The sequence below is a fragment of the Lissotriton helveticus genome, chromosome 3_1 (assembly GCF_964261635.1).
Source record: "Lissotriton helveticus chromosome 3_1, aLisHel1.1, whole genome shotgun sequence".
NCBI lineage: Eukaryota > Metazoa > Chordata > Amphibia > Caudata > Salamandridae > Lissotriton > Lissotriton helveticus.
Genome location: NC_136061.1, coordinates 386060558 through 386076067, shown reverse-complemented (window position 1 = coordinate 386076067; position 15510 = coordinate 386060558). Strand labels below are relative to the sequence as shown.

The following is a 15510-nucleotide window of genomic DNA, read 5'->3' as shown; positions in this document are numbered from 1 at the left end:
TATGTTGAATAGCTCTAAATACCGTTTGTAAGTTGTAGGTGATATTTCTGCCTGCCACGAACCCCGCCTGCTCCGGAGCAACCAGCTCTAGGGCCAGCAAAGCCAACCTAGTCGCAAGTACTTTAGCGTATATTTTTGTGTCCACATTAAGTAGTGACAGTGGTTTATAAGAGCTACACTCCTCCGGAGCCTTATCTGTCTTTGGGATGGCGACTATTAACGATTCCCTCATCATTTTCGGCATCTTCCCAGCGTCTCACATATCCGCGAACAAGACGGAGAGGTGCAGAAGCTGCAGCTCCTGAAATGTTTTATAAAAACTGACTGTTAAGCCATCTGCCCGGGCGCGCTACTCGCTTTCATCCCGCCAAGGGCTTCTCGGATCTCATCAAACTCGATTGGTTGCATTAAAAACTCACGCTGCACATTCGTTAAGAACGGGAATTTGACATACCCCAGATAGTCTAGGACCTCCTCCTCGCTCCCCGTTACTCGCGAAGCGTATAATTCTGAGCAGTATTCCAGAAACCTCTGTGCAATCCCTTCTTCTGTAAGTATCGTTCCGTCCTTCGACCTGGCAGCCGTAATCGCTACTCTCCTCCTTTGCTGTTTATCCATGTTTGCCAAGACCTGTCCCTGTCTGTCCTTTTCCCCATATGCTCTAGCTATAGCGTATTTGCCCAAATGCCTGACCTCTGCGTCCGCCTCCTCCTGATATTCTGCCCCTTCATTTCCTCCTGGGAGACGTCCGTATCACCCGCCAACAAGCAGTCTTTGCAATCCGCTAGGCTCCAGTTGCGACAGCCTCTGGCGGATCGAGCGGAGTATCCCTGAATGTTTACTCATTGCCACACCCCTAATATAAACCTTAAATGCCTCCCAAACTGTTTGGAAGCTATCCACCGACCCAATATTAGTTTCGAAGTATATCTCTATAGCTTCATGCAATTCCTCACGGAAAATAGGGTCAAGCAGTGAATACGGCGGAAATCTCCATGCGAATGGGAGAAGGGCCTTCCGCGGCAAAGAAAACACTAACAATATAGGTGAGTGGTCTGAAAGAGTACGGGGCAATACCTGACACTTGCGAACCTGTGAGAGCAGTCCTGTTGATGCTAGCCAATAATCAATTTGTGTATGTATATTATGAAAGGCCGAATAATGAGTGTATCCCCCTAGCGCAGGGTGAAGGCTTCGCCAAACATCAGCAAGGTCCTCACTTATTAGTATCCTATCAAGTTCCCTAGCAGCCTTTGCTTGTCGTCTGTCCGGGCCACTCGAACGGTCCACATCTGGGCACCTAGTCATGTTGAAGTCCCGTCCCCACAGAACGGTCAGGCTGGGAAACTCCCGAGCTATCGCTGCTAGCTTTATATAAAACTCTGGGCAGTCATTGTTGGGTCCATAAACATTCACAAGCAAAATTTCTACACCTCTTCCAGTCAGCTTTGAGATAACATATCTGCCTTCCAGGTCAGCTGTTAGCTTACTAAGTGTATAGTCCGATTTCGGGTTAACCCAAGTTAACACCCCTCACGCATGGGACGTGAAACCAGCCGCATTAATCTGTCCTCGCAGCACCCTTGCCTGTAACCAAAGGCTGTTCTCGGGTAAATGTGTCTCCTGAATTTAGGCTAGGTCAATGTGATGTCTAACCAGATAATTCAAAACCTTACGCAGCTTGCGGTGATCATTCAGGCTGCGCACATTCCACGTCAAAACACTCAGACCATCCTTAGCATTCTTCATAGTAGTCTCACCAGGCGTATCCTGCATAGCTAGCCGAGCACGTCCTTATTCTGCACATAGTAGACAACAGCATGGAATCAGATGATCAAAATGTAATGGCAGGCATCTCTTAACAATAAACTACCCAGCCCCCCTCTGCCCGCCCATCCCACCCACAGCGGACCACCCACAACTAGGTCGCGAAATGATTGCCCCTTGAGCCTACCCTCCTCCAACCCTCTACCCCCCACCTCCCCTCCCCCCCCCCCCGAGGAAAAAAAGAAAAAGAATAACAAACAAAGTATTACCACATGTGGGCGGAGGTGGCTCCGAACCATTCAAAAAAGTCAAATGCAATCACAGTACTTGATACTCATCCCGGCTACGCCAGCCGACAGCTATACGTCCCTCGAACCTTGGTGTCAACGTAAAAGTCCCTGTAGCGTATCTTCCCTCAGTCCTGATCCTCCAGACCTCCACCCGATGCTTCGTCAACCAGGTCTCGCTCCGGGGTTTTTCTCCGTTCTTTAGCCCAGCCTTTGAGCGCCTTCTGCAATGCTTTGGGCTCGGTGAAGATATGAGACTGTCCATTTCTGTTCACTTTCAACTTAGCCGGATAGAGCATTGCTTAGTCTATTCCTTGTTCACGTAGTTGTCTTTTCATTGGAACAAAGTGTTTTCTCGCCTCCTGCACCTTTGCCGTAAAGTCGGGATACAATGAGATGGTAGAGCCCTCGTACGTCACTGTCTGTTTTTCTCTGGCAGCTCGCAAGGCGGCATCCCTGTCTCTATAGTTCAGAAGCTTAGCTATTATCGGCCTCGTGGTGCTCCAGGCTTCGGGCGCGGGGACAACGCGCGGTGTGCACGCTCCACAATAAACATGTTAGAGAAGACCTCCCCCCCCCAGTAGAGTCACCAGCATGCGTTTGATAAAGGGCTCCATCTTGCCAGTCGGAGTCGTCTCAGGCAGGTCCAGGATGGGCACATTGCAAACCAAAATCTTTAAATAAAAAGACCAAAACAGAATTATAAACAAACTTTTTTATTTTTGAGCGAAAACTGAACAAGTGGTTTCTTGATGGCAATTGTTTGAGTCATTGCTCGTCAGTATTTGCAAAAACAATTTCGCAGCATTGGCGATTGTTTTGTTTATTCTAAGTTAAGGTGAGCAGTTGGACAGTTGCAGGTGTTTTCTGGTAGTTGTATCTGGTGGATAGTCCCATTCTTTCAGTGTACATGCGTAAGTCCTAGACTGGTGGCAGTGGGCAGGCAGAGGACTCTGGGGACTGGTGCTCGACAGTCCAGGATGTAGAAAGTGGTAGGGGCACTTCGTCTCTTGTGGTTGAGCATCGCTGTGAACTTTCCTATGCATTATATTGGTTTGTACTACAGCCCACATGAAGAATTTGTCGAGTGTCAGCGAACTATGCACAATTTTGGAGACCCGCTAGGTCCCATCTGCTAATTACAGTGACTGAAGGACCACTGTTGATGATGAAATTCATGTCATGATCATTTAGCGTGAGGGTGACAGTAGGTTGTGGGTTCGCATTTGTGTGGACATCATCAAGAGGTATCCATCCTCCTCATTATCACTGGGAATGCGGTGAGGAAGCCGAGGTGGGGGGGGATGGTTTTGTGACAGTGCGCACATGTCTGGGTCTGTCACTTGACTTGTGGAGGCGGTGACTCTCACCGCTTGTCTGGTCTCTTCGTCTACTACGATCGGGAGGTGGTTGCTTCACCATGGCGCGGCAGATGGATTTGAAGTGATTTTTCATTCAGTAGCCCTTGCACACTTGTCCGATGGCTGTACACTTCCATCAGGAGGGTATGCCAGGCCGCACCTTTAGCATGTTCTTGCAGTTCCCAGAAGCCGTGGCTTGTACTTGTCCTTGTGTATCTGGTAGCTGCTAGCCATTGACAGCACTGTCTCTTTGGTGGTAGTCTCCGCCTCCATGATGGCTGTTTGCTTTACAACGCACTCTTCCATGTGGGCAGCAGCCAGCTTCATATCAAGAGAGTGCGTTTCTCTGAGCATGAGTCTTCGTTAGGCTTTAGATTGACAGCCATCAATGATCCCCAGGAGCATGGCTTCTTCATTGATAAATTTGTTGCAGCAGCAGTGTTTTAGGAGACCGTCCAGGCACTCTTCAAAGTCGTCCATTGACTCTCATGGTTGCGTGCAGGCTTTGTTGAATCTGTAACGTTTATAGTCCACTTTAGTTGCTGGGTCGAAATTCTTGATGAGTTTATCTTTCACCTTTGGTACTTGTTGGCCATCTCCTTCAGGATCTTCTTGAGGGCCTCTATGACGCAAATCCTGTGATGTTCTTGAGGTACCCAATTACCTTGGTCTCATCTGTCCAGATCCTCAATGAAGTAAGCACATATTTCAATTGAGGCAACCCACCGTGCACAATGTTGTACTTTTTCGACGTGTGCAATAGGGGTGGTGGCTTTAGAAATCAGCAGCATCGCACTTGGACCGTCTGTCAGTAGACCTGGTGGATGGAGATTTGTCTTGTGCCTTGAGCTCCCAGTGCAGGTGATGGTATGCGGCCAATCACTAAGTGTGCAACTCACTCGAGAAGGCTGCTACGCCACAATAGGCTTTGAGTGCCCTCCACAGTGCACATTATAACTCTGGGGAGAATAGTGATAGATGAAGAGACCCTTGCAGGGGGAAACAAAGAGGACTGTGTGTCAGGTGAAAGAAATCCCTGACCACATGCATGTCTCCTCTTAAAAGAAGTCAAAGGTGAGGCGAAAATAAATGATGTTTCCAAGTTAGAGATTATGACAAAGTGAGAGGAAAGGCATGCACAATGTAGACATGAAACAGTAATTGGTCTCTGACCAATAGGGAAATACAAATCCTACTTCCTCATAAGGAGAGGAAGGATCCAAAGAAGCCACTAATGTGCACACATTCCGTCAGGAAATTGAACAGGTCATCCAATTTGCTAATACATAATGTGATAGCTCAACAGAGGTTCACAAACCATGTTGTTGGGTGTTTGAGGGAAAGAGTGAGTCACACCCGTAGCCCATTAAAACAATCATTGGCATAGCCAATAGGTCTAGCCTTTGGGATGTTATAAGTTGTTAGTAAAAAAAAAATGCTTCACAAAGGCTACACGCAGAACGTGCTGAATAAACCGTTTTGAGATGCTTGCACTTGAGCTGCTATGGCAACTAATGCCGAGAGAAAGTGTGTACAAATGTCAAACACACCAGTAAATAACACGACATATCATGGTGTATGGATAATATCCGCTGGAGCGGCAGCCATATTAGTAAACAGCCACATATGTTCTGACTGCATGCAAGATTTAGGCACCGCCGCAGGCATACACCGAGGAAATAAGCCACACACCGAGCCCAAGTCAAATAATTACCAGTTCCCACAAACAGGCTAATGATTCTGCGGACGAGGCATGGAGTGGATGGGCCTACAGAATGAGAACGAGACACTATGAGACCTACCCACTCCCAACAGCCCCAAAGACAAGTAGACTGTAAAAGAACTCCCTTTCTGCATTCACCACATCAAGAGTGAGACAAAGGATCTGTAGTAAGGGAATGTCTTCCACTTACAGCAGGAGGGCAGCAATTAACATAACAGACATGCACTAATGTGCGCCCGTCATCCCTGAACGAGTAAGGTTTGATTTAGCATCCAAAAAAAGCAAATATTAACAACAGGTTATGTCAGACTCCTATTATCTGTGGAAATCAAGCTTCGTCATCTGGTGGATGCAGGTAAAAATACTGTAGCATGCTTGTTTGTCTCGATCAGCAAAAATTAACATAACTGTGTAACTGAACCCCTAGAGGAGATGCCAGCAGCCTCGTTAACTTGCACGTTACCAAGAAGATTTGAGAAAGACCAATCCCTAGCAGCCTCTCTGCAGAGGCGGTTCTCTTCCTGAAACCTGACAACAAAATATAAAGGGTTTCTGAGCACACAGATCACAATCTGAGACAATAGGACAATCTGCCCACGGGCATCAAGAGACATAGAGAAGGAATTGAACACAAAATAAAAAGTAGTTAAACTCAAAACAGCTGTCTAGGGATACAGTGTCTAAACACACACAGGTAGAACGTCCAAAAAGACGGACAACAAACGGTTCTAAAGTTAGTCCCCAAATGGTTGAATACTTATTGGGGTGAGAAGACATTCCACGCATGCCTTAGCGGAGACAGGAGATGGCAGTCTAAAAACACAAAAGGCAGGAGCCTCTATAGATAACACACGGGTCTACGCAGGCACATGCGAACGTACCACGCTGTAAATGCTTAGTGAAAACACACAACATTCTACACAAATACAGGCTTCAAAAGACAGGACCAACACAGAACACAGCTACACCAAGACACACCGCATTGGTTGCATAACACATCAGGCGCTAGTTTTGTATTACATGGTAATATTTTCACATGTTCCCTGTATACAAAATCTATCATCTCATAGGCCCGCTTACAAAAGTGCACGCAAACTTTTAAACTGTAAAAAAACGAACATTTGTAAGGACACAATGATGTACAAGTGTTCGCCAACACTCCCTTCCTCAGTGTTACAATGAGCCTGGGAAGGGGACGGTCTATGTTGAAACACTGGGTGCAGGTTTAAGCGTCTCATGTTGCAGATCTCTGAACACAGGGAGATGCGGTCCCTCCCGCCCCCAGAGCTACAAGACGAGATTGCAAAACTCCACCATCTCGAAAGACACACACACTCCTTCTCCCTACAGCGCGCAGAGCAGAGTCTGCACTTAACTTTCACCACAGAGACCGGGACGGCCAGCAGCAAAAGCAGGAGCATTTTGTGCAAGATCCTCATGGTTGCAATGGACTACCAGGGATGACCAGCAACACCCAAAGGTACTTGTACTGCGCCCTCTCGCTCCAAAGGAGGGCAGCTGGCAAGTTCCGGCATCCCGCGAGTGCTGCTAAATATAATAAATAAATAAATGGCGCACGGTGACCCTAAATCTGGCGCCACTCTCCGAATTAAAGTAAACCAGCACTGTTAAAAAAAAAAAAAAAAGCCGAAGCCCGCGAGTTGTGCGCGCGAGAGCGAGCACTAAGCCATGTGTTTTCAATTATCGTGCACGCGTCTGGGCTCGATAATTTAAAACGCATGGCGCCACTAAGATGCGGGAGCTGCTGGTGTGCGCGTGCGGTTGCAAGCAGCGGCATATGTTTCCAATTATCACGCCTGTGCGGGTAACTGCAAGCTGTAGGCCATGCTCGTGTGTGTGTGTGGCGTATTGCTTGCAGTTATCCGCATGTGGTGAGCTTTTCGAAGCCCCATACAAGTATTTCAGAGCAGCGCATGCGCGCTGCTAGGCGAGACCTAAAAATGGCTATATTCAACAACTCAAGTCCCCAGCAACATTTACTTTTTTAATGTACTTTTTTTTAATGCATTAACCTTTAAAAATCTAACCCAAACTCTGAACTGATACCTGTATGTACTGTACACAGGACCATGCAGTATCCTTAACAGTTGATATTGGTGCATACTGCTGTTAAATACGTATACATTGCTTAGAATTCTGTCACCAGTATGACCAATATGGCGTAACCTTTCTAGAAACAAAATAATTCCTCAGAGGTTACATGTTGCGAAAGTTTCATTTTGTTTGGTTAAGAGGGAGATACTTGTATGGTTGTATTTTCCATTGAAACTGCTATTGGGTACTATTGTGTTGCTGAGCGGTTTTTGTAATGACATTATTTATGACATTATGTTGAGTCATGGGCAAGTCCATTGTGGGTGGGATAGCTTACTATAACTGTGGGGGGAATGCAAGTGTGGACCTGTTGTATCACCAAATGGGTGTGATTTATGGCCAAAATAGAAATGAAATGGCACCAAGAACTATGGATAGAAGGTATTGTAATTGTTAATAGTATGTAGCAAATAAAAGAATCAAAATCCTGTGATAAGCAGTAGAAAGGAGCAGGAGTTAGGGAGGGATGTTTTGACCCTTTTGCAGCATTTGTTGTAGTTGGATTTAGCCACTTGTTTTTCAGCAAAGGTTTTCAGCCTAAGGGCCTGATTATGACTTTGGTAGTGCAACACCGGGTCCTCCCTGCTGACGCACTGCAAAGGCTGTGGTCAGACCGCCTGCAAGATTAGGAGTTTTCTCCTGCCTGGCGGGCTTTGTTTTTGACATTCCTATGGCAGTGCCCTGAAAATGGGCACCACAATGGGAACGCCAAAAACAGTTCCTACACAGCATGGACTGAAAAGTTCATGCCGTGCAGGAACTGGCTTGCATGCACACGTACCCTCTCCGCCACAGTGTTCATGGATGAAGAACCTCCATGACATAGCTGGCGGCGAGAAACTCGTAATATGCTTTGCAGGACAGCGGTGGTCCCACCAAGCATATTGCATCATCCTGGGCAGCTGTGACTGGGCTGTGGTGGTCCGATCGCCCAAATCGTAGTAGGGCGGCCGGGAGTACACCACCACAAAGGCCCCATCAGTCTGATGGTTCGTGGCCGCAAGACTCTTAATCGGGTCCTAAGTCAATGCTGAACAAAAGTGGTAGAGTCTTAATCAAGCGAGAATGAGGCCATTTTGAAGGAATACCTTTAAGCCGTCTTTACTATAGCACATAGTGCATAACAAGTAGCCGTTTCTGGGTGTGAAGATGATCTTCGAGGCATGTGAACTGTAGATCACATGCTTTGCATAGCCTGCCATCTAATGTTAGGTCCGGATGTTTGCACTTTGTTTTTCTTCGAAGAAGTCTTTTCCAGTCACGAGGTAGGGGACTCCTCCTTTCGGTGATAGTGCGCATGGGCATCAACTTCATTGCTAGATTATTTTTTTCCACCATCGGGTTCGGATGTGAATTGCTGCACTCCGGTTTCGCACCGTTTCTCGGGTTCCCTTTGACTCGCAATCCACTACCCTCGATATTTTAGTTTCTTGATCGCGTTTCCCATTCGCAGCGTATAGTTTAGACAAAAAGGTTTTCGATTGGAAAACTCATGGTTGGCCGTTGGGCCTACCCGCACCGAGCTCACTAGCAGTCGATTGAACGGACTCCATCAAGCTCTGTCCCAGGTGTCGTGCTAAGTTTCCACGCACCGACTTGCACAAAGTGTGCATCCTCTGCCTATCCCCGGAACATGACGAAAAATACTGCGACGCAGGCTGATCGTTTCGGATGAAGAAGACGCTCCATACCCGTCTGGCTTGACATCACGAAATGCAACATCCGAGCGGCTCTGCAATGGACATCTTCAGTGAAAATTCCAACAGAGAAGAATCCCACTCTCAAGGAGCCGAAGAAAGAGCAGAGTATATCTCCGAGGCCGACTCCGACATGAAAGAAGAGGAGAAAGTTATACCGGGTCAGTGTACCGTAAGTACAGAAACCCCCTTGCCCCAGCAACACAAGAAGAAAAAGGGCCTGGTTCCTCCTCTGCCTTCGTGCCAAGGTTGGCCCGAGAAAAAGTTTCGGACGCCCTCGGGCCTGGCGGCGAAACACTTGAAAAAGCCTTCCGGCTCGGGCTAGAGTCAACCCCATGCCAGTGCCGAGCCGAAACCTTCGCATCGAAATGGAAGTATGTTGTGGTAACCATTCCATTGTCATAGAAGAGTAAATCTTCAGAGCCAAAACTTTCAATGCCTAAAACAGCGACTAAAGAGAGAGACTCCACCAAAAAAGCCTCAGTCCGACGGGGATGAGGGTAGGCCACACGATACTGACCCGTGGGAAGACTGACACTGATCCGAACACTCATCTATATCCTTCTAAACCCTCACCACCCGACGATAACATAGGATACATTGAGCTACTTAACAGGGCTGCTCATTATCATGGGCTGGAGCTACATAAAGAGGCTCTAGAAGAGGATTTCTTATTCGAAACCCTAAGTTCCTCTCCTAGAGCTACTCACAGACTACCAATGCTCAAAGGGATGCTTAAGACTACAGGTGACGCCCCTCCTCCTGATAAGGAGTCAAAATTAATTGATGCCTAAGGCAAAAGGGTAGCGTTGCAAGCGGCCAATCATTGGCACATTGCTAATGTGCAAGCTTTGTTAGCTCGCTATGACCGCGCTGTCATTACGATGAGCTAGTCAAACTAATGCAGTTCCTGCCTGATGAACACAAATCAAAGGCTAATGACCTTATTCAGGAGGGTAAATTAATCACCAATACCTCCATCAGGTACGCCGTAGACAGCGTAGCGCAGCATACACAGCAGCCTGTGCAGTGAACACCAGTGTACTGCTACACAGGCAAGCTTGGTTGAGAATTTCAGGATTTAAACCAGAGGATCAAGCCTCTATTCTCAACCAAGCATTTGACTAAGAACACCTCTTAGGCCCAACAGTGGACACTCTGCTAGAACAAATGAAGGACACTGAGGTCGCCAAGTCTATGGGGGCTTTACAATTGCCTTCAAATAGGGGATCTTTTTGTTACTCCTTTTCCAGGGGTTGCTCCAAAAATATTTCCACAAAGAATCCCTCCTCCTCTTACAAAGGCAACAACCAATCACCCTCATCAAGAGGCTATTTTAGAGGTGGATTTAGAGGTATTGGTAAGGGAACAGGCAGAGGCAACTCAACACGCACTTCCCCCGCAAACAACAAACAGTGACTTCCTTCCGCTACCCCTGATCATTCCACTCCTGTCGGGCATGTCTCTCCCAATTTCTACCTGTTTGGAATACAATCACCTTAGACAAATGGGTTCTACAAATTATCCAATATGGTTACTGCATGGAACTTACAGACTCTCCCCCGAACATTCTTCCAAGATCACACGCAATGTCACAAGAATATTTCAACCTTCTCGAGCAAGAAGTTCTCTCTCTGTTAGAAAAAGGGGCTATAGAACCAGTCCCATTACAATATCAAGGGGCCGGTGTATACTCTCTCTACTTCTTAATTCCCTAGAAGGACGGCTCTCTCAGGTCTATAGTAGACCTCCGAGAACTAAATCTATACATTCAGTCGGACCCCTTTCATATGGTGACACTCCAACAAGAGCTCCTGATCCTTCAGCAAGGTGACTTTCTGTCCACTCTGGACTTGAAGGACGCCAATTTTCATATCCCAATACACCTTGCCATCGCAAATACCTCAGGTTCATGGTAGCGGACCAGCACTATCAATTCAAGATGCCCTCATTCAGAGTAACCACCGCACCCAGGGTTTTCACCAAATGCCTGGCAGTAGTCGCATGTACTTATGAAGACAACACATTCACGCCTTCCCATACTTAAACCACTGGCTCATAAGAGCCAGCTCGCAAAAGCCAGCTCGCAACAAAGCTGTCTACCTGGTTGCTCCACGATCTTGGATTCACAGTAAATCGGTCCATGTCCCATCTCAAACCATCCAATACGCAAGTGTATTTGGGAGCCACTGTAGATACACAAAAGGCTCTGGCCTACTCCAATCCGACCAGAATCCGCAATATGCAGACTCTACTCTCTCAGCTTCAGCCTCAAAACTCATTGCTTGAGTGTTCATGCAGTTAGTAGGGATGATGGCGTCTTGCATCCTAATAGTCCCCTACGCAAGACTTCAAATGCGTCCCCTTCAGGAATGCTTAGCAAGTCACTCCATTAGTGGTTCGGAAACTCAGACCGGCGTAACTGACACTATTCCTAGTTGCTCCCTCATGGGCCGGTCAACCCTTGTTCACCAAACTGTTGAAGCTCTCAGTCGTTCCTCACCAAAAACTACATCTTACACTCAATTTCCTCACACAGAGCCATGGAAAGGTAAGACATTCAGATCCCAGTCATCTCAAACTTACGATCTGGCACATGAAGTCTTAGAGTTTGGCTACCTCATTCTCACGCCAGACTGCATGAACATTATCAAAGAGACTAGACGTCCTACCACAAGAGCTTACTACGCAGCAAAGTGGAAACGGTTTGTCATATACTGTAATAATCAAATCAACCCGCTTGATGCTTCAGTTCAAAACATTATATGCTATTTAATACATCTACAGCGTTCAATATTAGCGTACACATCCATATGTTTACATCTTGCTGCAATAGCTGCATACCTTCAGGATAGACAATATTTGTCTCTCTTCAGAGTGCCTGTCATTATAGCATTAATGGAGAGACTTAAGAGTCATTCCCCCAAGACTTCCACCTGCTCCATTGTGGAATCTCAACATTGTCCTCACCAGCCTGATGGGTCCACCTTTTGAGCCATTGCACAGATGTGAGCTGCAATTTCTCACTTGAAAGGTAGCTTTCCTCATAGCTATCACATCACTGAGAAGAGTGGGAGAGTTTCAGGCACTAACCATAGAAGAACCATTTTTACAAGTACACCAAAACAAAGTGGTTCTTCGGACCAACCCTAAATTTCTACCAAAGGTCATTTCTGCCTTTCTTATCAACCAATCTGTCGAGTTGCCTGTGTTCTTCCCTCAACCAGGTTCTGTGGCAGAACGTGCTATACACACCTTTGATGTGAAAAGAACATTACTCTACCACATAGAAAGGTCAACATCTTTCCTTAATACAGTACAACTATTTGTGGTTTTTGCTCCACCACATAAAGGAACTCCCATATCAAAATCAGGTATTGCACAGTGGATAGTCAAGTGCATTCAAACATGCTATGCAAAAGCAAAACAAACATTGACAAAACCAATAGCGCACTCCACATGCAAACTAGGGGCTTCTATGTCATTTTTAGGAAATATACCCATAGATGACATTTGCAAAGTTGCAACATGGTCTACACCACACACATTCACGAAACACTATGTTAGCAAGACAGCAAGCTAGTGTGGGCCAAGCAGTTTTACGTACACTATTTCAAACGACTGCAACAGCTACAGGTTAGCCACCGCTTTGGGAGATCACTGCTGTATAGTCTATGCAAAGCATGTGATCTACAGCTCACATGCCTCGAATGGAAAATACTACTTACCCAGTATGCATCTGTTCTTGGCATGGAGAGCTGTACGTTCACATGCGCCCACCCGCCTCCCCTGGTAACTATACCTGTTGCAATTACATCTTACGTAGACACATATATACATGGACATCTCTTTCTACTACTCTTACTAACTCCATTATCGCCCTCTGCGGGAAAACAATCTAACAATGGAGTCGATGCCTATGCGCACTACCACCGAAAGGAGGAGTCACCTGCCTCGTGACTGGAAAAATCTTCTTCGACGAAAAACAAAGTGCAAACATCCGGACCCAACCCTAGATGCAGGCTATTCAAAGCATGTGATCTACGGCTCTACATGCCAAGAACAGATGCATACTTGGTAAGTAGCTTTTTCCTTTCTGTTTATTTTGTCCGTCTGCTTTTATTGCATGCTCAAGTGTAGTTCTTTTGTCTTGGAAAAGTGGAATTTTCCCTCACATCTGGTCTCTTTCCCTCCCCAGCGGGTGCTTTCGGCAGTGATTGCAGCTTCGGTCGTTGGTTTGGCAGAGTTGTATGTGCTGGTGCGAACCATGGAAGGCGAACTCGGTGAATCATAGCGTGGGAAAGATCCCACTCTGGAAATGCAGAAACATGAGGGTGATGTTTTTTTGCCAAGCTGGACCCTGGCCAATGTTTTGGTCTTGATTTCTGTTACAGCGATATTGCTGGGCAGTGGTCGGCAGCGATCAGGTCTATCTCCTATCCACTTCTGATCCTTGGCATTGTCTTCACCATGGATTCCCCTGTGCACCGCTGTTTTTTGCCTCTTTATACTCTGCTGATCGTCTCACTTTCTAGGTTTTCATCAATGCAGATAGCACTTCACGTGATGCTCGGAAAGTGATGGACATAGAGGACAAGTTTGGACCAAAAATTAACCTTTGTTAAAATGCTGTATAAGATGAAATGATGGATGAATATATTTTTTGTTACCCTAGAATGTTTTCTTTTTTTGTTTCTTGTAATTCGCATTGCTGTTTGTAATGTTGTTGTAATGTCTAGTATGAGACACTTGATAGCATGTTTTTAATGTACTAAATTGCTGTTGATGATTAGACAGAGCTCACACTTTCACATGAATGCATAGTGTGTCTTAGTTTCTATATTTCAGTTTCATATCCTTGCACGGAGACTCAGAGTGTCCTTGACCGGTTTGTTCAATTTTCTGTCTTTTTCGCCACCAGTTCTGCTGGGAACTCTGAAAGGTAAAGCACTGCATTCCCCTTTTTTAAATTCTCACCACCTCCGTGCTACTAATCGTAGGATAAAAGATTTAAACTTTGCACCATTTTGCATCCTGTCTCTGAACTTCCGATTTATTGATAAGACCTTGAGAAATGAACAACACTCAGGCGAGGCAAAAGTGAAAAAATGGTGGTGTTAGTATATAGTTAGTTTTTGGCATTTGGTCTGCCCAGAAGCTGGTGGTTGACCAAGGCTGGATAGAGAGTACCTAGCAGTGACCGATTAAGCTGCGCTATATGGACACTGATTGGACTACAAAAATCCAATGCGTTGGCGCATAACGTGTGGTAAGGCATTTCAATTGAAACTGCCACATGGTATTCAATTTACACACTATTTTTGCAATTTAAATTCCTCAAATTATTTACTGAAATTTACATTTTCTAAAAGCCTGGGGCCAAGAACAGTTTGCATGAGGCATTGGATTGAATATCTTACACAAACACCTGAATTTCCAATTTCTAAACATGATGTAGCACTCGGAATGGGGCATAAAATGGTCTACATCAGCATGGTCCTTGTTACCAATGGAGTTCCAGGCACACAGATAACACATGCGCGGTCTAATAATTGAAATGTACAACCTCCAGTTGGTGCACTGGTAGTTCACCATCTCTCCCTTTCAGTTGAGTGTGTTTGCTCCAACATTAAAGTTGCGCAAAATTAGAGGGTGACTTTGAATGTGGGGGTGTACTGCTTTCTACTCCTGCAAAATCAAAACTGAAATCTCTAAATCAGAGATGTCGAACAGAGATCCATGAGGAATGGTTCCATACAGTGAACCTAAGTGAAGCTCATTAACATAGTAAAATACACAGTGAGGGTGATTTGTGTGGGTTTCTACCGCCTGTCCACGGTTCCACATTGTTCCCACTTGTCCTAGTATGTATTGCAGTGCTATTAAAGTTAGAGAGATTCACCCTTCTCCCTGAATATCTTGCGATCAAAGATCATAAGAATACAATAACATTAGAGCTTCAAGCTATATAACTTATACATACATCTATACATACACATATTCAATACAACAATTGTTGTATTGAATATATGTTCATGTAATGGGATATGTAATATCGCGCATGCTTGAGGCTCTAATGTCATTAACCTAGTGGTTGTCATGAAAATCCGCCCTGCATCTACTCTGCTGGACCTGCGTTCAACACCCATGCTGTAAGTGAATATACAGGTTAATAACAAAATATTTTGTTCAAACGAAAAATTGTGTGCAATTAAACTCTCTGTGTAATGATGTCCTGTGGTCTATAATGGTAATTAAAAAAAGGTTTAACATTTTAAAGCTAGACAGCAATACACTGTAAAGCCAAACACTGATGTAATTAATGTGTACATTTCACAAAATGTAGAATAATAAGGGATGTAATAAACGTTATACATTAGCAGAACAATATTCGTAAAGGCAACTGGAGCAAGAAATGCATGTGAAAGTGGGACATTTCTATAAATACAACATGCGTTAAAAAAAAATGACATTACCAGCTTTCGAGATCGCGTTTAAAGCAAGAAAAGGTAGATTTACAAATGTGTTTTCTTCCCCAATCTATGGTGGTGCACACTGGA

The 15510-nt window shown here is 45.4% G+C and overlaps 1 protein-coding gene across 1 annotated transcript in view; it reads left to right on the top strand.

The window, feature by feature from the left end:
- VMA12 (vacuolar ATPase assembly factor VMA12) overlaps positions 1 to 15183 on the top strand; it is a 62740-nt gene extending 47557 nt beyond the window's left edge. Inside the window, exon 6 of the mRNA XM_078680130.1 lies at positions 13149 to 15183. Within this exon, the coding sequence (XP_078536256.1) occupies positions 13149 to 13244 (96 nt within the window). The 3' untranslated portion in view covers positions 13245 to 15183. The remainder of the gene's footprint in view (positions 1 to 13148) is intronic.
- The last annotated feature ends 327 nt before the right edge of the window (positions 15184 to 15510 follow it).